The following is a 22,354-nucleotide window of genomic DNA, read 5'->3' on the forward strand; positions in this document are numbered from 1 at the left end:
CTTTGTTGATAAGTGTAGGTGAGGTGGAAATGCAAAGGATCAGGAACAGGTGGTCAAAGATAGTGGAAGCCTTGGCTAAGGTAGTAGAATTGAAAAAGAAGGCACAGCTGTTAGATACCACCAGGTCAGGTTTTACTTGCATTCCATGGCAAAGAGTGTAGGAAAGTTTGGATGTAGGAACTTAAGCTTGTGAAGTATGGTAAGGAAATGCAGTTGATGACTCGGTGCACTGCTGTGTGTGTTGTTGCTCTACTTAGCATGGTTGAAGTTGAGGTCACCATTGAAGAAGATTGGGATTTTGACATCACATTTACATTGTCAACAAAGAGGAGGAAGGGGTTCTAGGGAGGGTAATAAAGGGTACACAGGAGGATGGGTCCACAGTTAGTGCTTAACTTATATAATAACAAGTATGTGCTAAGAGTGGAAATCACCAAATTTTGTTGCCAGAAGGGACTTTATTTTTGCTAAGATGCAAGTTCCTGAGTCTTGAGCAAGACCACTCACAGTGTCTAGTTTGCTCTGAAACTCATGAATGTTTTTTGCGCACATTATTTTCTCATCCAGTTTGTTCCAAGTGTCCACCACTCTATGTGGAAAACTGTTTTTCTTCAGACCTCTTCTATAACTGTTTTTTTTTTGTTTTTTTTCCATGTCCTCTTGTGTTTCTCTTGTCCCAGTTTAACAAGTCCACTCTGTTGAGTATTTCTGTGCCCTTCATGATTCTGTAGATGGTCAGTAGGTTGACTCTCTTCTTTGCTCCAGAGTCGGTAACTCCAGTTTAGCCAATCTCGCCTCATATGACATGTTTGCAAGTGCAGGTGCCATTTTTGTTGCTGCTCTCTGGATTCTTTTTATTTTCTTTATATTCTTTTTGGTACTGGGTGACCACAATGTCGCTGCATATTCTAGTCTAGGCCTTATCAGTGTGACCGATATTTATTTAATCCTTTCTTCATCCAAATATGTAAACACCACTTCTATTGATCTTAACAAGAACTTATAGGATTCTCCGACAATTTTGTTTGTCTATTTATCATAGAAGTCGTTTGAGATAATTACACCCAAATCTTTTTCGGATCCCATTTTCTTTACCTCCTTAGTTGCAATTTTATATTGTCCTGATATTCTATTTTTACTTTTTCCAAACTCCATTATGCTACACTTCTTAATATTGAAGTCCACTTCCCATTTCTGACTCCAGTTCCATACCTTATTCAGGTCTTCCTGTAGTGATTCACAATTGTTTTCAGTTTTTATTTTCCTTAACAATTTAGCGTCATCTGCAAAGAAGCTCATGTAACATTGAACATCATCATCCATGCCATTCATAGAAATAGCAAACATTTTTGGAGCCAATCCAGATCCTTGCGGAACTCCACTGATCACCTCTTTCCAACCATTTTAGTTGGTTCCCTTATATCCACGCCTCGTCTGTCCCACAGCTTCGTGAACTGGTCTTGCACAAACACACGGGTACCAAGTGTTAATGGGGGCAGCGATCTGGGTGTGCCTTGTTTCTCAACCCATGCTTCCTGTTGCCGTACTGCCTCACGCTCCCTTGTCCGGAGGGCGTGTCGCCAGTGGATGTCCACTTTGTAGTGTTGCCTGTGGACTGGAACACCGTCCCGCAGCTGCCTGCCCATGGCCAGCTGCGCTGGTGACTTGTTCACCCCGCGTAGAGTTGTGTTTAAATACTGCAGTAACGCCATCGCTGCTCTGTCGGTGTCGAGGCTCCCTCCGACGCCTGTGTTGTCGCGAAGTAGCCTCTTGGCAGACTTGACTGCCGCCTCTGCACGCCCGTTCGACTGTGGGAAGTGGGCAGAGGCGACTCTTTCCTTCACTCCCCATTTCCCAAAGAAGTTGCGCATCTCCTCGCTGGTTAGGTTGGTTCCACCGTCTGTCGAGATTGACTCTGGTGCGCCCCACCGATGGAAGTACTGTCGAAGTATTGACGAGAGCTTGCTTGATGTAGCTCCGCTGGTCAAGTGCGCTATTTCCAGCCAGCCCGTGAGCCTGTCTGCGTACGCTAAATATACTCTTCCGTCGAGCTGGAACAGGTCTGCCACGGTGTGTTGGAATGGGTACTGGGGTTGGGGTGTCAGGGTGAGGGGTTCGGCGGCTTGCGAGGGTGAGTACGTGTTACAGCTGGCACAGGTGTCTCTGTGGTGCTGTAGGTCACCCTCCATGCCAGGCCAGTACACAGCCTGTCTCGCCCTTCGTAGCATCCCGTCTAAACCTTGATGGCTTGCGTGGAGGTTTGCTGCCACACGGTGTCTCAATGCTGCAGGTACCACTAAACGGACCACTCCTTGTTGGTAGGTGTATGTCACCAGCCCTTGCGATACCGCCAGCCTGTCCCTGACTCCATAGAACTGGCGCAGGCAGGTCAGCTCTTGAGCCCGTTGTGGGTGCCAATCTCCTGCTGTCACTTTAGCGATGAGTAGCTGATAGTCTGGGTCATCGGCGGCGGCCTGCACCACTGCTGAGTTATCCAGGGCTATTTGGTCATCGCTGTCGAGCACCGCCACTGTTGCGGCCGCCACAGCAGCTTCCATGTCGTTGGCCAGCTCTTCATCTATGACGTCCGGTGGTGCACAGAGCGCCGGGTAACGAGACAAGAAATCGGCTGCAGAGTTGCGCTTACCTGGGAGATACTTGATCTGGAACCTATACTGCAGCGTTTTCTCCTTTAGGGCAAGCAGTCTCGGGTTCACTACGTCTTTCAGCTCTCTGTCCCCCAGGAGCTTCACTAGCGGACGGTGGTCGGTGATTATGAGGAGATTGGGGCATCCGAGCAGGAAAAGGCGAGCTTTACGGAGGCACCATGCGACAGCCAGAGCTTCGCCCTCCACCGGTGCGTAACCTGCCTCCGCGGGTGTTAGGTGACGGCTGCCACACAGCGCCAAGCGCCACCCGCTCTTGCAACAGAAGGGAGCCTCTCTCAGGGGGCAGGGACAGTATTGCTGTAGAATAACAAAGCCAATGCCCACCTTGCTCCAGTCCGTCACTACCACCGTAGGTCTGTCCTTGTCGTAATATGTTAGGCCCTCTTTGGCGAGCTTGCAGACTACTTCTTTGGCTTGCCGGAACTTTTCCTGTAGGTTTTCGTCCCAGTAGACTTTCCTCCCCTGTGGTCTCCGTAGTAACTCCCGGAATGGCTCCATGACTGGTGCGGTGGCTAGGAAAGGTGCCAGCTGGTTGACGAACCCATGCCAGGAGCGTATGGCTGTTATAGATGGTTCGGCAGGCATGTCAAAGTTCCTGATGGCGGCCAGTCTTTCTTCTGTGGGCTTGTAGGCGTCCCAGCCTACATGAAAGCCCACAAAGTCCACCTATCTTCTACAAAACCTGAATTTTTCTGGTTTCAGGGTCACACCTTTCATGGCACACGTCTCCAGAAAATCATACGTGTGCCGGAAGGCGTCTTCGACGCTGGCGTCGTACAGCAGGGTATCGTCCACACACTTGAATTTTCTTGGGATCCCAGCGATGGCGTCGTCGTACCTTCTGTTATAGGCATCCGGAGCAGCACAGTGGCCCATGGGGGTTCGACAGTACTTATACCTGCCCCAAGGTGTGATGAAGGTAGTGAGCCTTCTGCTGGCTTCCTGCAGCTCTACCTGATGGAAGCCCCAGTGAGCATCTGCTGTAGTCTTGTAGGTGTGGCGTGGGATGCCAGATACCATGTCAAACGGTGTAGGAGTGTGGTGGGTCTCTCTCCTGCAGGCAGCATTGAGTTTCTGGTAGTCGATGGTGCGTCTCGGTTGGCCCGACTTCTTCGCGACCACCACCATCCTTGCGCACCATTCTGTTGCCTCTCCAACTGGTACCGGCTCCAAGATCCCCTTCCTCACGTCCTCGTCCAGCTGCTTCTTCACCACCGCCTCCCAGTGTTTCGGCACCGAAGCCGGTGTATGGCAGGCGTAGGGCTTGGCGTCCGGGAGCAGGTGGATGACATGTGGCTCACCTTCCATTACTGGCAGAGGGCTCCTGTCAGTGTTGAACGTTGACCCAGAAAAATGGCGGAGAAGCCAGTTCTCTAGCTGTGGCACATTTTCTTTTAGTGAGGTGAACGGGACTGAGGTAGGCCGCGCCGTCAGTTGACTCGGTGGCAGCCGATGCTGCAACTGCGGGCTGGTGCGGGAAGTCAGGGTGTACCAAACCGATCCTTACAGGCCTGTAAGGAAATGTAGCACCGTGAGGCGGTCTTCACGACGAAGACCTCTTGCGTCGTGAACCTGCTGCCATATTGCATGCGACAGGTGACTGCGCCCATGGGTTTCAGGCTCACATTCGCCACATCACGCAGGCTGCCCCGGCTCACTAGCGATGTCGTATCAACGCCCAGGGCGGCTAGCAGGCCTGGTCCCGCAACGCACACCTGGGCTCCTGTGTCCGGTACCACTCGGATCCTGGCCGATGTCTTCTCCTTCCGTGTGTCGCTGACGGTCACCCAGATACACGGCTGGCTCTGGGCTTTCCCTGCGGCTGCAATTACTATACCGGAGGCTTCCCCCTCCTCCGTCGCAGCTGCTTTTTTACTCTTCCTGCACAGGCGACGTAGATGACCGGTCTTGCCGCACCCGTAGCATGTCAGCGTCTCCGCAGGACACATGCGTTTCCCTGGCTTGTGTTTGCCCCCACAGTTGCCACAGCGGGGCTTGTGTGGTGGCGGGCGGGTCCCAGCGACCTGAGGCTGAGTCACCGCCGCCGTTGGCGTTAGCGTCTCCCGTCCAAAATTACCGTCCTGGCCTGGGGGAGCGGCGTCCTTGTGAGGCGCCTCGAACGCCACACAAAACTTACGCAAGGAATCTGTATCCTTAAACGAATCACACTTGCGGAACACCTCCTCCTTTAACCCAACACTCTCCAAACCACTCACTAGCTTACGGAGCAGCATGTACTCAGACAAGCTACTGTCACAATGGGGGCACTTAAATTCGCAATCCGCCGCACACTGAGCAGACCGAGTAAAGTACTCATTTATGGACTCGTTGCGTTCCTGGCGAGCGGTGAAGAACCTGCACCAGTCGGCTGCCTGGTTGGTCGCCTGGAGGGCGATGCCACTGATCGAGTACAAGGCTTCCTTAACGGTCAGTGCCTGCCACTCGGCTGCGGTGAACCTGGCATCCAAGGAGCGTTGCAGAGGAGGCGTGCAATGGAGGCGGATGTACAGGACGGCCTCCGTCGGTGCCCACCCATTCAGGTCCAGCCAGCACTGCATCGAACGTCTCCACGACCGGAACGCTGCTGTGGACATGTCCATGTCGCACTTCTCGGGGGCTGCCGGCCGTGAGGCTGGTGTGGTTTGAGCAGGGCGCGCTGCCAGCTGCTGCTGTAGGGAGACGATGGCGTCGGTTTGCGCCAGGAGCAGCCGGTGAGCCTGCTCGAGTGCTGTCGGCGTCTGTGATCTACCCAACATTCTCCTGTGGGTAGATCTGGTGGTATGGGTGGGTAGTCGTGCACGTCCAGCCATGGTGGGTAGCGTAGGTTTGATCTATCACTGCGCCATGTATGATAGACTTTATTATAACATGGTCTACAGTGTACTGGGCTCGATCATGCGCGGTAGCGCCGAGTACGGCTTGCGCGTTGCCGATATGTCGGCCCAACATATCGTACATATCCTACACCAACATTTAATGTACACTCTAGCTTCTGTCTTGGTATGTGCCTATTCACCCCTTCATTGTAATTATCCATCAAGATATCCCATTTCTCTTCTGCTTTTGTCTCTTCCATGTAAAAAATTTCCCAATTTGCATTCTGGAGGAATTTCTTTAATTTTCTAAAGTCCATTTTGTTTTACATCAATCTTCCTTTCCTATACTTTTCATTTCTTCTTTTAGTTCAGTCTCAATGAGTATATGGTCACTCTTTCCAATTGGTGTCTTGCATTGGATTTTATCCTCAATTTCAGGTTCTGTTGTAAATATTAAATCTAGTCTCGATGGCTCCTCATTATTTCTGTTTCTGGTGTTTTCACTGACCCACTGAGTCATTGTATATTCCATGGTCATGTCCAGTAATACATTACCCCACAAGTCTTTTCCTCTCACTGTCATGTCCTCCCAACAAATTTCTCTGCAATTAAAGTCCCCAATGAATACCAGGTTACCTCCGCCCATTAGTATCTCATTTAATGAATGCCTTGTATCTTCTAACATTTTCATGTGCTCGTTCCCTTTCCAAGCATTTGTTTTAGGGGGCACATAAGTCACCACAAACTTTCTACTTTTCATGACCTTGTCTTCGACTTTTATCATGATTAATTCTACATTACCTTTGCCCTCCACAATTTTTGTCACATTCAAGTTTTTCTTGGCCAAGAACATGATTCCTCCTCCCTGTTTCTTGTCTCTGTTTTTAATCCAGTAATTGTATAGTCCATGTCCAACATTGATGGGTGGTATTTCACCCCTTAGTTTAGTCTCCACAATTCCCATTATGTCTGTTTTTTCTTCTAACAGGTAATCACTAAGTTCATTCAGTCCTGAAACTAATCCATTGATATTAGTATAGTCCACTTTTAATTTTTTCCTTTCTCCATCTTTTTTTGTCTTTGGTTCGCCCATTCTGATGTACCATTTCCTCAGTCTCATGTTGATTACTCTCCAATAGAATTCCTTGCTTTCGGTCTCTGTTCTCTTCACGTTTTTTTCCTTTGCTTCATCTCTTAGTGTTTTCTCTTTTTCTAATTCCTCAATACTCATTTCTCTTTTTATCCATATCTTATTGTACTGTTCACTCCTTGCCAATTTACCTACTTTTGCAAATATGTCTTCTACCATTTGTGATCTTAGTTTTATCTTTAGGGGTCGATTTCTATCCTTAGAATAATGACCAATTCTATACACATCGTCGACGTCCTTCCCTATCCTGGGCTTCATCCTGAATTTCTTTTAGGATTGCTATTGCTGTCTCTTTTTCTTTTTCTTTTTTTCTCATATGTACCTCACCAGACCATATTTTTCTTTATGAGGTTCTATTGAAAATGTTCTTTGCCACTTTGACAACCTCTTCTTATACCCTGTAGTTGGGAAACTAAAGAATTCTGTCACTGTTATTCCCATGTCAGTCATAAAAAGTGATAAATTGGGATGAAGTGATGGAACTGGAGACCTTGCTGTCTGTACATTCATCCTGCAAGAAATCAAAGTATAGAAGGGTCTTGGAGGAAATCTCCAACCAGAACCATAAAATATGGGTCATTAAATGTGTGTGGTTGTGGTACAGATATGCCTGTGTCTTGCTGCATTGCTTTTGAACCTGGGGAGTGGGCAAGAGGCAGGGATAAGCCTTCATCCATGAGGAGCTATGATGAAAGGAAAACAAATGGGTGATTTATGGGACTGGGGTGTGTGGGAGTAGGTGTATGCCTTGCCTGGCTATCTCCATGATAAGGGAGAAACGTTTGACATATAGATAGATCCATAATAATAGTTGGCTTTATTATGTCCCATTTGAGTTGGGGGAGTTTGTTGGAAGTTGAGTTTGCCTGAAGGGTATGGAAAGTGACTTCACAGTCTGGGTTGGTTGCACTTCTGTTGGACTGGGTGTTGGTCTCAGATGTGCTGGTAAGTGGGATTACATCCTGCAGCATTTCTTTTGTGAGAATGATCATGTTCTGCTTGGACCTTCCTGTTGAGCAGGCTAGTGATATAGGCACACAGTGCAGGAGCCCACCAGAAGACTTTGCTGTCTCCTATCATGAGGAGCGAGGGTTAAGGATAATAGAGTAGTAAATGTATGTTTCAGTGGTTAGAGTCTTCAGGCTTGAATGCTCTGGACTTGGGGCATGATTACCTGGGGTGGGATTCCTTTTCAGCCTTTATGGAGAGGAGGAGGAAGTAGTGGTGGTGTAGGAGGAGGTGGAGATAGAGGAGGAGGGTGTAGGAAGGATTTTAGGAGTTGCCACACTGGCCATGCTGGGCTATGTGGTTAAAGATTAGTAGTTTGGACTACAAGGAATAGACTCAAAGATATAAAAGGTAATGGGAAGGTCAGGGAAACCCAGGTGCATTAGTGCTTCTGGAAACACCTCTTGGAATTCATGGTTGTCTTTGGACATGAGCATCACAGAGTAGTGAGTGCTAAAACTATTGGTTGTTTTAAGAAAGGGTTAGACAACTTTATGGATGGGGATGACAGGTGGTAATGTACATGGAACTGCCAACTGTAGGCCTTATGGTCTCTTTCAGTCTCCTTCATTTGTATGTTCTTATGTACAATGTTCACTGCAAGCACATGGGCTCCCTCTATATTCCTTCAGTCACATAACTTCCCAAACTCTGTCATTTTCTGTTTTAGACAGTGTTATCAGCAAACAAATGGCTCACCTCTACCTTTCCTCCACTTTCTCTGACCATTTTCAATACTCTGCCCTTGCACTTATCTCCCATACCACACCATCCATGTACACATTGAACAGCCATGGCAACATAGCACAACCTTGGCATATCCCCACCTTCACCATAAACCACTCACTTTCACCTTTCTCAACCATAACACAAGTTCTATTGTTTATGTAAAAGCTGTAGACTACCCTGAAAAGTTTTCCCTTACCCCATATATTTGCAAAATATCCCACAATGCCTTCCTGTCTACTCTGTTACAAGCCTTTTCTTAATCCATTAAATCCCCCCCCAAAAAAAATATTCTCCCTTTGCCATAATCCTGTAAATCTGTCATGATAGGCAGTTGCCCCATGTTAAGTGTCAGATATCAGGAAGGCAGTGCCCCTACATTGGGTACCAGATATCAGGATAGGCAGTTGCCCCATGTTGGATGCCAAATGTCAGGAAGGTGACAATGTGGTGCAGGGCCTAGCTGAAAGGCAAGCACTGGAAGGGTTGGAAAGTTTTTAATACAAGTGAAAAGTGTGGCCCAGGGAATCTTGTAAATGTGCAACCCATGGGACCATGACTTGAATGTGGCAATTCGCCGGGTTGAGTGCTGAGATTCCATGGAAGGAAGAGACTGGTAGCTTTGGTTGTGGAAGAGACTGCTGGGTTCGATGCCCATGCATCTACAGCTTGGGAAGGTGAAGAGAGGTCCCAGGAAATGACTGTGACTCTGGGGAGGAGGCAAGAGAGACAGCTAGGAGAGGTGGAGATGCTTGTTTGGGCTCCAAGGCAGTCAGTCAGGTTCCACGGCATTGAGTTGGATTCCGAGGTTGTGCTCTGAGAGTACCTTGCCTATAGGTGGTGGATTGCTTCGTTTCGATACTCCAAACTCATCCCAGCAGAGCTAACATAGTGTGAGCTGACCTGAATCACAGTGCAAATCCCAGAGGGGACAACTACTTAACAATTTGTCTTTCCACAAAATTTGGTCCACAAATCCTCTACCTTTCCTGAACCCACACTGTTCCCCACCTATTACTACTATTTCTTTCTTAATAGGCTCAATCAATATCCATATGCCTTTCCAACAGCACTGAAGAAATTTATCCCTCTAAAACCACTACATTCCCATTTGCCCCCCTTTCTTTTGTAAAGCAGAACTATAACTCTAGTTCTCAGCACACACCCCTCCCTTAGGTACGGTACACGTTAAACAACTGTCACATGCTAGGCCCTGTATTTGAGTTGGTACATCGAATCATAAGTCATGACTTGAGTAGTTCCTGCAATCCTGGTCCCAGTATGATACTTAACCTCTTACGATCAGTTAAAATTCACTGGGTAAGGAAAAGATAGTCGAGTGCAAGCACTAGATTTAATATGTGAATTTAATTACAATATGCCTTGTATTTACAATTAAGTCGGTGTGAACAGAGTGTGAGCATGGTAATCAAGAGAGCTCAAAAGTGCCCGCATATCTTTTTTGTACTATAGCCATACAACACCAGTGCTATGGCACAGGTGCCAATGTATGCCAATGTAACCTATCCTATTTCTATTTACCCAGCTCCACACGATTTATCCATATCTTTTTTTGTGTGAAGAGGGCTTACAATATAGTCACTAATACTTATCTAAAACATATAAGCAATGGGGCATGGAAGTGAGGGTCCTACTTTGATTCGTCATTTGCTTTACGTGCCCTCTGACCTCTGATGGCAGGAGGCCCTGATTTTGTAGTCCTCCATTGCTGGCTTCCAAATCTTCCACGTCATCAATGTATGCGATGCCCATGTCCATTGTCAGTAACATGCCATGTAACATGATATATATATCCCCCTTCACCAGAGAAAAATGTTCAGACCTGTGAAACAAGGCCTGAACATATTGTATCAGGACATGACAGGGCGTCGGCTACCACATTTGATTTTCCTGGAATATGTTGAATGCTTAGATCATACCCCTGGAGTGCCAATGTCTATCTGGCCAATCTGTCATTTTTTGTCTTACCATCTATGATATACCGTACTTCAATAGGATATGGTCGCTTAAGATGATTACTTTCTTATCTAGGAATATATGGAATTTCTTTAAGGCTAATATGAAGCTGAGGGCCTCCTTCTCAATGGTAGAATACCATGTTTGATATTCCTTGAGAATCTGAGACATAAATGAGATGGGTCTCATGACACCATCCTTTTCCTGAACAAGCATGGCACCTACAGCTACATGACTGGCATCACAAAAAAGATAAAAGGTCTTACTAATCTGGGGCTATCAAGACAGGATGATCTGAGAGAAGTTTCTTGCATTTGTCAATGGCTGCATCAGTGCCCTCATCCCACCTGAAATGATTATAAGAGAGCATGTGGGTCAAAGGAGTGGCTACCTCTGCAAGGTTTGGACAATACCTCTGATAGAATCCAAGCATGCCCATGAATCTTCTAATGCCTCTCTTAGTCTTCGGGACCTGGAAGCCCATGACGTCTTTCTTTCACTTTGGCCTTGAATGGCATGATGCAATTCTGGCCAACTTGGTGTCCCAGGTAGTCAATAGTAAACCTCCCAAAGGTGCTCTTCTTTAGGTTCACAGTGAGATGGGCTTGTGCCAGTCTGTCAAATAAATTCCTCAACCTGTGCATGTGATCACTCCATGTGTCAGAGAACACTACTATGTCGTCTGAGTATGCCCTGACACCTGGCAACCCCTCAACTAGCCATTTGATGAGGTGCTGGAAGGATGCTCCACTATTTTTCATCCCAAATGGGATCACTTTATATTGAAAGTGTACCCATTTGGGATAACAAAAGGGGATACCTCAGTAGTCCTACTTGTAAGGGGGATCTGATGATATCCCTTCATCAAATCCAATTTGGACAAAAATTTTGCAGCAGTGACCCCTACAATGAGGTCATCTATTCTGGGGAGAGGGTAAGGATCCACTTTAGTGACTACATTCACCTTCCTGTAATCAACACATAACCTCCACTCACCTCCAGATTTTGGTACCAGCACAGCTGGCGAGGCCCAGGGACTAGTGCTAGGATCCACTAACCCTTGGTCCATGAGTTGCCTTACTTCCTCCTCCATGATTCTTTTCTGGGGCAACAATCTGTATGATGTCTTCTTCACTGGCTTGGCTTCATCTTCTAGGATGACATCATGATAGATTGCTTGAGTAACGGTGGGGCTTGAGGAAAATATGTAGGCATTCTTGCAGAGAAGTGCTCTAACCTCTTCCAGCATCTCTCCCTCCAGTGATGACAAAGATTCCTCCAATGCCTCACTGGTGTCTGATCTGCCCAAATTGTAAAAGAAGGTTAGATGCCGATATCTGAATCAAGGCTTCCATCAGTTTGCCCTGTCTCAATCATGCCAATCGCTTCTTCCTCTACCATTTCCTTGAATTCTTTCAGAAGGTTAATATGTGCTTGTTGCACCCCAGACCTCCTCATCGGGTTTCTCAAAACATAATTATGACCCCCTTTTCTCTCAAGCATTTTGAATGGTCCCTCATATTTTGGATGCAATGATGTTCTCTGAGGGGACAGCACAAATACATATTCTCTGACTTATATTTCCCTCTTAACTGATTTCCTATCATAATAATCCTTATAGTTACCCTGTGCTATTTCAAGATTTTGGTATTTGTCTGACCTTCCTCAACTTCTCGAAATTGGTACCCACTAACTTGGTATACATGGTACTTTCCTCTGTGGTTTTTGACAGTAGCTGGTCATACAGGGAGGCAAGGGGCTCCCTTGGGGTTTTACCAAACATCAAGTAAAAGGAAGAAAAACCTAGACCTTCATGTACAGTTACTCTAGTGGCATATAGTAACAAGTCTATGCCTTCATCCCAGTCCTTCTCAAATTCTAATACAAAGGCTCAAATCATGCATTTTAAAGTTCTGTGGAACCTTTTGAGACTTCCCTGACTTTGGGGGTGATATGCTGATGTGATCACATGTTTTATGTTGAAGCCTTCCAGGGCTCCTTTGAATATCCCACTGAAAAAGTTAGTGCATCTGTCACTTTGTACCTCCCAAGGCATACTCATCTTTCTAAAATAAGACAATAGGGCTTTGGTGATTGTCCTGGCCTTAATGTTTGAGAGAGTTATTGCTTCAGCATAGCAAGTAGCCTGATACATTATGGTGAGGAGAAATGATTTCCCAGATTTTGTCTTTGGGAGAGGGCCCGCACAATCAACAACAACCTTGGAAAAGGTCTCCTCAATGACAGGAACTTGGCACATGGGTACTTTCTTAGGTGTGTTGTTTGGCTTCCCAGTCACTTGACACACAACACACTGCCTAACCACTCTTTTGACGTCTTTTGAGAATTGAGGCCAGAAAAAGTGCGCTGATATCTTTGGCTTTGTTTTGGTGATCCCAAGGTGGATACATGAAGTTTGACGAGCTAGCCTCACAATTTTCTCTTATCACATAAGGCAATACTGTCTGAGTAAAAACATCACATCCTACCTTTTCTGGTGCCTTGTATTTTCTCAAGAGTACACCATCCTCAATGACGAACTCCCTCTTACTGTACTTCCCTTTCTCCTGCTCTTCCTCAATTGCTTGGCATATTGCCTCCAACTCTGGATCCTCCTGCTGTAGTTGGATGTGTTCCTTCCTATCCATGACCATCTCACGAACAACCTCATCTGCTAGGATGTCGTCTCCCTGGCCTTCAGCTACTTCTCTGGCTGCTACCTTATTGTCTTCCTCATCACTCTCATTCCGTGACTCCTTCAGGACTATGTTTTCAAGGTCTGTGCTGAACAGGGGGTCTAGGTTACCGTCACCTAATTCTTCTTCTTCTCGTGCCTTCTTGGCCTGGCCTCTGGTGATAAAGGCCACAGGGTTGGCCATGTTAGCCTCGTCTGTGTGTGTATGCATCTGTCTGGGTATGGGGTCATTCACAGTCTTGAGTCTGTCCTGGACTATCTCACCTACATCATTTCCCAGGAGGACATCAATCCCTTCTATTCAGAGCTCTGATAATCTTACTTCAATGCTCGCTGTCTGACCATCTATCTCAAGTAACACTTTAACTATGGGTGCTAAGGTTGTCACTCCTCATGGTGAACTGACCTATGCATCTATTTTCTAGACCTGGTATCACATCTGACCTCACAATAGTGCGGGATGCCCGTGTCTTGCAGAGCCTTGACCGCATATTTTCTTCCACTCCCCTCTGTTCCTATTCTTGCATCGTTTACATACGGTAACCACTTTTGGCTGATCCCTATTTTGCCTGTTTTGCTTACCCTACTTTCATCTATACAGCAATTTCTGTCTTCCATCTTGTACACTACCCCCTTCTCCTCTGCTTTTCTGATGTCCTGTCTTGCATGTCCCCCTTGTTTTCCTTGTCTTTGGGACAAGTTTCCATCCCATGACGAAAGGTTCCACAAGAATAGCACCTCCTATCTTGATCCGCATTCATTTCACTTTCCTCCACACATATTATTCCTTGCCTAGTTTGCTTGCTTCCCATGTCCTGCCTATACATTTGTTCACTGAGCCTAGCATAGCAATCCTGAGTTTTATGCCCGTATCTCTCACATCTGAAACATTTGAGTGGTTTTCTCCACCTATCCCCTACTTGCAGTCTTGTATATCTCTGACTTGGAATTGCTAACGCGCCTCTGTTCTCACCTCTCTGAGTTTGTATTATGCTTCTCTTTTTATTTTTGCTCATTCTTAGTGCAAAGTTTGTTGCAAAACTTGCCGCTTCTGCTAACATCTCACATTTTTGCATGGTTATATACAGCTTAGCTTCATTGCTTAGTAGATTTAAGAAATTGCTCAATCGCTATCACTTCTAGGACTTTCTTGGTATTTGCCATATTTGCCGGTCGCATCCATTTCACTAGGTCACTCCTTAAATTCCTAGCTAGATCCATATATCCATGACTGATATTTTTCCTATCTTCCCTAAATTTCTTTCTGAAATACTCTGGGGTAACCTCATATACCTTTAGTATTTCACTCTTAATCTGATCATAATCATAAATGCCATGTCTATCAAATATTTGGAGTTTGGCTGGATCTTATCATCACTGAGCAGATATCTCTTTTCCATCCCAACTGTATGGCTGAGCCCTCAAATGAGGAAAAGAAAAAATCTGGATCCTCTTCAGTAAATTTGGGGATAAGATGATTAGCTTTTATGATGCTATCCATTATATTTCCTTCACTACTTGCCCCCATTGACCATTGTGTAGGCTGTCCTGTTCCAACCCTACTTGTTTCCCTTTTGGTTTCTATCCCTTTTTCAGGATAAAGCTCACTGCATGACTCAACTCTAGGGTCCCTACTTATTTCAACTCTGCTCATACCATCTACATCATAATATCTACCTCTTTCCTGCGGGAGTCTTTCATCTTCAGTTATACTTTACTCCTTGACATATCTCCTTCCTATCCTTGGTGCCTCTCTATCCAAAGTTTCTATCATCCTCTCTACTGTAATATCTGCACCTTACTTGTGGGAATTCCTCAAGGTAACACAATTCTGACCCCTGTCTATGAGTAATTTTGTTGAGTCTCATCTTGCCTTTGAATTTGTTCTCCTCCATGCGATATCTATCACCTAGCCTAACTTCACTGTTGTTATCTTCTGTGTCATAGTGCCTGAATTGTGGGAATTCCTCAAAACTATGAATTTCTGTTCTTTGTCTTCGACTTATTTCAACATCTATTTTGCTTCTGCTGATACTACTTCTCGCATTATAATACCTGTCACTTCCATCCTCCCCTGTTTCATAATATCTGTTGTTTCTATTTCGTCCCAATTCCATGTTGTAGACATAAAATCTCTCTCTCCTATCGTCCTTTATGTTGTAATATTTATCCCTTCTGTCATCCCTAGTATTATATCTCTCTCCTACCTGTGAGAATCCCTCAAAGTTATAGCTACTTTCAGAGCTGCTTGAAGTGTTTGAACGTGTCATCTTTTTTATGCAAAAAAAAAAAAAAAAAAAAAAAAATGGCACAGCACTGTTATGTAAACAAAGGTAGTGGGACAATTTTGTTCTGATGATTGATCATGATTTTAGTCACTCGGCAGCCTAATGTTTCTGCTTTATCTTCAAATTTCCTATCAAGTGTTTTGCACACACCAATATCCTTATCCAGTGAAGAAGAAAATTGATCCTGGACAGGCCCCCATTTATATGTCACATGCTAGGCCCTGTATTTGAGTTGGTACATCGAATCATAAGCTGTGACTTGAGTAGTTCCTGCAATCCAGGTCCCAGTATGACACTTAGCCTCTTATAATCAATTAAAATTCACTGGGTAAGGAAAAGATAGTAGAGTGCAAGCACTAGATTTAATATGTGAATTTAATTACAATATGCCTTGTATTTATAATTAAGTCAGTGTGAATAGAGTGTGAGTGCAGTAATCAGGAGAGTTAAAAAAAGCTCATGCATCTTTTTTATACTGCAGCCGTTCAATACCAGTGCCATGGCACAGGTGCCAATGTATGCCAATGTAACTTATCCTATTTCTATTTAACCCAGCTCCACACAATTTTCCTATATCTTTATTTTTGTGTGTAGATGGCTTACAATATAGTCACTAATACTTAGCTAAAAGATGTAAGCAATGGGGCATGGAAGTGAGGGTCCTACTTTGATTTGTTATTTGAGTTACGTGCCCTCTGACCTCTGATGGCAGGAGGCCCTGATTTTGTAGTCCTCCACTGCCGGCTTCCAAGTCTTCCAAGTCATCAGTGTATGCGATGCCCATGTCCATTGTCAGTAACATGTCATGTAACATGACACAACCTTAGTAGCTAATCCATTGTGATTATTGCTCCCATTGTCAGACACTCCACATAACACCCATCCAACCCAGGTATCTTACCAGCTTTCCTAATTTTCAATCATTTTTTTACCTCATCTATATCCTAGTCATTTTCTTCTCTCATCCCAATAATTTTTCTAGCAGCTTTCACTGCCACAACCAACCCATCCCTAATCTCCTCCACATCAGCAATTATCTGAAATACTCTACCCATCTTCACCTTCCTGCCTTTTTTTCCATTAACAGCTGTCCATCTTCACCTATTACCTTTTTTCTCTAGCTCTCCTCACTCACTTTACTTCCTTCCAATACAATTTTATTCTTTTCCAAATTTTCATCTGTTCTCTTTGCCTCTCTTATTGTAGCTCTCACATGCATCTCTACTCCTACCTAGTAACCAATCCACATATGTTCCCTTTTTCTCTTCTACTATCATCACCTCTTCACATTACCATCCACCCTTTCTTCTATTCCCTTCCATCCTCATCCCACATACATACTTTGCACACTTTGTCACTTCCTCCTTAAAGCATATCCATTCTTCTACTACCTTTCCTCTCTCCCTCACACCTCCCATAATTCTCAGTTTCCAATATTATTTCTTTTTGTCCCTCTCATTCAATTTGTTAACACTCAGCACCTCTCTACCTCCCACAGATTTCTTCCAGTCTCAGTTTTACCTTCTACCAGAAACTTATAAGAGACTCCCCCAGTCTCCTCTTAAAACATGAATTTCTAGACCTCTTCTTATTCTTTGTTTTGATATCATTGCATAGTCCATTAATGCCTTTTCAACCACCCTTCCCTCTTCTCTTTCTCATGCATATTTATGCTTGGCTCTCTTCTGAAACACTGTTTGTTATCATAAACTCCCTTTCTAAATACATCTCCAACATCATGTCTCCACATCAATTCTTTACCTGGCACCTCAACTTCCCAACTACTCCATATATTGGCTCATCCCCTACTCTAGCATTGAGATACCTTAATGCCACTACATTCACATCCCTCCCAAAACTCACTAAACACTCATTCAAATAAATCCAAAAAGCCTTCCTATCCATTTTTTTCACTACCAGGTCAATAAATACTCACAAAATCCTATATCTCCCACCCTAGTTTCACCTTCACTCACATTCTCTCCATTCCATGTGCTTTCCTAGCTCATCACTTCCCAGCAGAGCCACTCCTTTCTTCCCTTACCCCCTTATCACTCCCAACACATTCCTCACAACACTCCTAAAGTCAAAATAATTCTTCCGTTTCAATGTGGTTTAATTTAATGCTTACACATCCATCTTCCTTCTTATTGTTTACATACCACCAACCTTCTCTGTTTTACTCTCATCTGGACTACAACCAGGCATATTTGATAAACCAATTTTTAGTGTTCAGGCTGAAGTTTTCCTCCCAAATCTCTTATGCCTTAACTTTTCATAGAATGAACATACAGAGAGCAGGATCCCTAGTCCCATCAGTCAATCCCACTTTGTCACCTTTTATGACTCATTTTGACTCACTTGGGAATCATGGCAAAAATTTTACTCCTTCCCCTTACCACAGAAGATAAGAAGTAGTAAAAGGCAGTGTCATATGAACAACATGAAAGAGGGACAGTTGTAATACAGAAATAGCACCATTCCTCTATGAGTAGAGATTTTACTCTAACATAACTTCAGTCTATAGGGCACACCAAAACAGTCCCTAAAGCATTGGCTTCATGCTGCTGTGCAATCACTATTGCATAATAACATTCCATCAATACCCAAGTACAGGGATACTGAAAAGATGAAAAATATTTATGGTACCCTCAAAGGGTCATAAGAATGTCATCTTGTATTACTACATGTGTACAGTGGCCACACAAAAAAAATGTTACATTTTGAGCGCAAATAAAAATGTTACATGCGAATCGACGTAAAAAAATTATTCTCGTTCCCGCCATACGAGAAGTGGCGGACCTAGTGCTGATGTAAGATGCTTGGTCTCTCCTTACTCCCTTCTACCCCCACGCATCACTCCTCACTGAGCTACCAAAGCTCGACGAGAGAGGGTTACCTGCGGGCTGCTCCCGAGCACCCCTTTTTTTTACTTGAGGGCCGCCTTTCCTGCCCTGTATCTCCACTTCTACCAGGCACAATGGTAAAAAGTCAGCTTTCTTTGGCGCAGAAGAGTCAGGCCCTGGCTCTATTAGAACAAGGAATGTCTGTGATACGCGTGGCGGCTGAGCTGCAGGTCACAAGAATGACGATTTACCGCCTCAAGAAAGCAGGTGGCGCTCTGCCCCCGGGTACCACACCACAAAGGAAGGAGGGTTCTGGCCGGCCAAGGAAGACTTTGCCACGCACAGACCACATTCTGAAGAGAGAAGTGATGTTAGACCCTAGTATAACAGCCTTAGAACTAAAAAAAAACCATCCAGAGCTGTTCAAGAAGGTCACAGTCAGAACGATATAGCATCAACTTCAGAAAGACTTGAAATTACCAGCACGTCGAGCCACCAAGAAACCTCTTCTGACTGAGAACATGAAAAAGAAAAAGCTGCAGTTCTGCAAGAAATATCAACACTGGACATCAGAAGAGTGGAAGAAGGTCATGTTCAGTGACGAGAGTATGTTCCGGCTTATCAGGGGTACTTCAAAGATCGTCAGACGTCCGAGTGATGCCTCCCGCTACGACCTGAAGCACACAGTCAAAACCGTGAAACATCCCGAAAACATGATGGTATGAAGTCAGACAACTACATCGATGTTCTGTGTGACCACATGATGAAGTTCTGGGAGATACAGAACTGCAACTTTTTCATGCATGACAGCGTACCAGCACACAAATCAAAAGTGGTCAAGAAATTCCTCGAGGACAATCATATTGACATTCTAGAGTGGCCTGGTAACTTCTCTGACCTCAATCCAATCGAAAATGGTTGGAACAAAATAAAGAACACCCTGCAGAAGGAACGACCCAGCAGCATACCGGAGCTGAAGGAGACCCTGAAGAAGCAGTGGATTTCGATGGACCCGGAGCATTTCGTCACTCTCGCCGCTTCCATGCCCAGTAGGATCGAGAGGGTCTTCAAGATGAAAGGAAATATGACAAAATACTAAAATGTAAACAATTTTGTATAAGTATTGTAATCATAAAAGGTGAACAAAACCCAACTTGTACTTTTGTGTTTATCTAACCAAAAATTCTTAGTGTAACGGGTTTTTTTGCGGCCACTGTATATATGTATCCCCTGTTTTGTGTACTGGTATCAGGTTAGAAACTATATTGAAATGTATATGTACTAATACATTAGATATGTCCCAATAAGTTTATTGTTCTTTATATAGGTGGACACTGGAAAAAAGCAAGAGTGAAAACATACCCTTTCTGTCAGTGAAGTTGCTGCATTCTAGTGGATGGCATGAAGACCTTCCAGTTCACACCTTGACCTTCTGTGTCAAAGCTGACATGTGGTCAGGTTCTGCACATCAAAACAAAGAGAAGCAAGCCAAGAAGGCAGACCTAAATGCACCAGGATGGCATCCTGAGTCTGCTTTTCCAAAAAACAGTACACAAACAGTAGACATCAGAGAATGGTTTCAGCAGTGGCAGTATGTGGATTCAAGAAAAACATTGCCAAGACTAGATGCTGTTCGACTAAGACAAGAAAGGGTTTTCACAAGGACAGATGTGGAGGTTGTCTCAAACTGGCAAATGTCCTATAAGGGAGTGCAGGTTGAAGTTCTTTTCCGCCTATGAATATCCTTGTATATTAAGTATACTTAGTGTGTAATTCAGATGAAGTTTCCTGTTAGTGGTGAGAATACAGTTGTACCATGAGCTACTTGTTCAGAAGCTAATAATTTTGTTTCTGCCATTAATCAGTTTTTGTTGTAACTTAATTTGTGCATGTGTTAACTGTACTATTTTATGAGTTTTGTGAACTGTTTTCTTTTCACATTTCAAAAGAACTCATGATCAGAATGTCTAACATATGAAAATGTGTGTGTTGACAGTTGGAAGAGAATAAGAGGGATGCACCACAAGTAAATTAGTCTTGCTGAGGAAGCATGAATTGCAATTTTCACATGGTTTAAGCAGATAGGAGATGGACAGGTTTGATGGGAGTGAAAATGATGAGATGTCCTTTGCCCATGCCTAGCAATTGTGCTTTGCAGGTGAAAAAAAAAAAAAAAAAAAAAAAAAAATGTGTAGGTTTAAAGATCGCAACAGGCTGGTTTGATTATTTGTTATGTTGTGTTTATATGCATAGGTGCAAGAGAAACCTAGAATAACAGATTGATGTGCAGTAGTATGTTGCTGGCTGCATCTATGAAAATTTTTTGTATTGTTGGTTACTATTCTACTCATAAATCATACCATTTATATTACTCTTCTGGTTTAGTTAATTAAGCTATATTTTCTGTGTACACTTGTTTGCAATTATATTTGCTGAATATGAGCCATTATATAAACTTTTTGTTAAAATTTTTAAAGTTACTGTTATGTTATACATATATATATATATATATATATATATATATATATATATCTTTATATAAGAAAAATCTTTCTAATAAATACTTAATTGGGAAGGGGGGGTATTTTTATTTTATCATACCCAGTACTGGGGTATTGACTACATAATGATATGCAACATTCATATTCACCAAACAGATCTCCTTTCATAGAGTAATGCTAAGTAGCTTTTTTACTTTTACCATCCCACCTTTCTACTGCATCTGTAAATCCCACCCCAAAGTCTCTCTTCATTTTCCTATGCTTTTATGGTGAGAGGATAAGAATGACACCACAATGTTCTCATGTTTGTCATAGAAGGGAACTGAATTGGAGTGAGAAATCTGTAAGTTTTGTTTGTGTGTGTATTTACCTAATTGTAGTATACTGGAAAGGAGTAACACTAGTTGGGTCTCATCTCCTACTCTCCCATTTTATTACTTAGCCTCAAATTCATGTACAGATCCAACTTGGACTATATTCTTGTTTTCCAGTCATCATATTCAGATTTGAATTCAGGTATTATTCCAGCTTGGGCTGTATCACCTACCTAAGCTAATCCAGTTATTTATGGAAAACTGCATTTTTTTCACATTCTTTAGACATGTGGTCTTCCTTAATTTATTCTCATAATGTCTTAAAGCCCTTCTATCCTTAATCAAGAGATTTCTTCAGTTAATTTTGTCTATCCTTTCAATGACTTGAATACCACAGTGCTCGTTACAGTATTATACCAGCTGCCCCATACACACTTACCAAAACACAAACACATGCCATAAAAGTATATTTGCACACTTTTCAAGGTTCTAATACTTGGTGCCTCCTCCCTTATGCTTCACCACATCCCTCAGCCATTTAAGAAGACTTTCACACAAATTCCTGAGGGTCTGGGGAGGTATGTTAATCCATGCCTCACATATAGCAGACTTGAGCTGTGGAACAGAACTAATATCCTTGTCCATCAAACTTCGCTTCACTATTGACCACAGGTTTTCAATAGGGTTAAGGTCAGGGGAATTGCCTGGCCAGTCATTAAAGAAACTCATATCACAGTCCTTAAGCCATCCAACTTCAGATCTGGCGGTATGGCACTGTGTGCCATCCTGCATAAATACCGTAGCCTCATATTTGTCAAACACATCAGGTAAATTGTCACACAACACCTCCAGATAATTATATTGGTTCATATACTGGTTTTTGGGAAGTACATTGAGTTCACCAACACTGAGCAGTGAAACACACCCAAACCATGAGCGAGTCAGGGTGTTTGGTGGTCCCACAGGTGTCCTGTGGGTCTAGTGGGTCACTACCTCTGGTCTGGTACACATGTCCACCACGGTTACAGGTGACAGTGAAGGTGGCTTCGTCAATCCAAAGTACCTCAGACCACTGTTGAGGAGTCCAATTATGATATTTAAGTGTGAAATTCAGCCTACATTTCTTATGCTGCTTAGTAAGGATGGGTTTGTTAACCTGTTGGTGGCTACTGTAGCCCAGCTTGGCTACCCACCTGTAGACTGCTCTTATGGACAGCTCAGAAAGTAGACATGTTTTTTGTTTTTGTTTTTCTTTCATTTCTCTAGTAGTTATGGTATATGTGCTTTGTAGCTGCTTTTTGAGCACAAAGTACGTACATGTATCTTCTTTGAGGGGCGTTGGCCTTGAAATGCTCCACCCAATT

General features: G+C 43.9%; 1 protein-coding gene across 2 annotated transcripts in view; it reads left to right on the plus strand.

Annotated features, from left to right (window-relative positions):
• LOC143039179 (uncharacterized) overlaps positions 1-20,612 on the plus strand; it is a 387,022-nt gene extending 366,410 nt beyond the window's left edge. For both annotated transcript variants that reach the window (XM_076209036.1, XM_076209037.1), the window contains one exon: positions 19,503-20,612. In XM_076209036.1, coding sequence (XP_076065151.1) covers positions 19,503-19,914 — 412 coding nt within the window. In that variant the 3' untranslated portion in view covers positions 19,915-20,612. The remainder of the gene's footprint in view (positions 1-19,502) is intronic.
• Positions 20,613-22,354: the final 1,742 nt, after the last annotated feature.

Source organism: Oratosquilla oratoria, chromosome 26 (assembly GCF_046742065.1).
Source record: "Oratosquilla oratoria isolate Oo_2021 chromosome 26, ASM4674206v1, whole genome shotgun sequence".
Lineage (NCBI taxonomy): Eukaryota > Metazoa > Arthropoda > Malacostraca > Stomatopoda > Squillidae > Oratosquilla > Oratosquilla oratoria.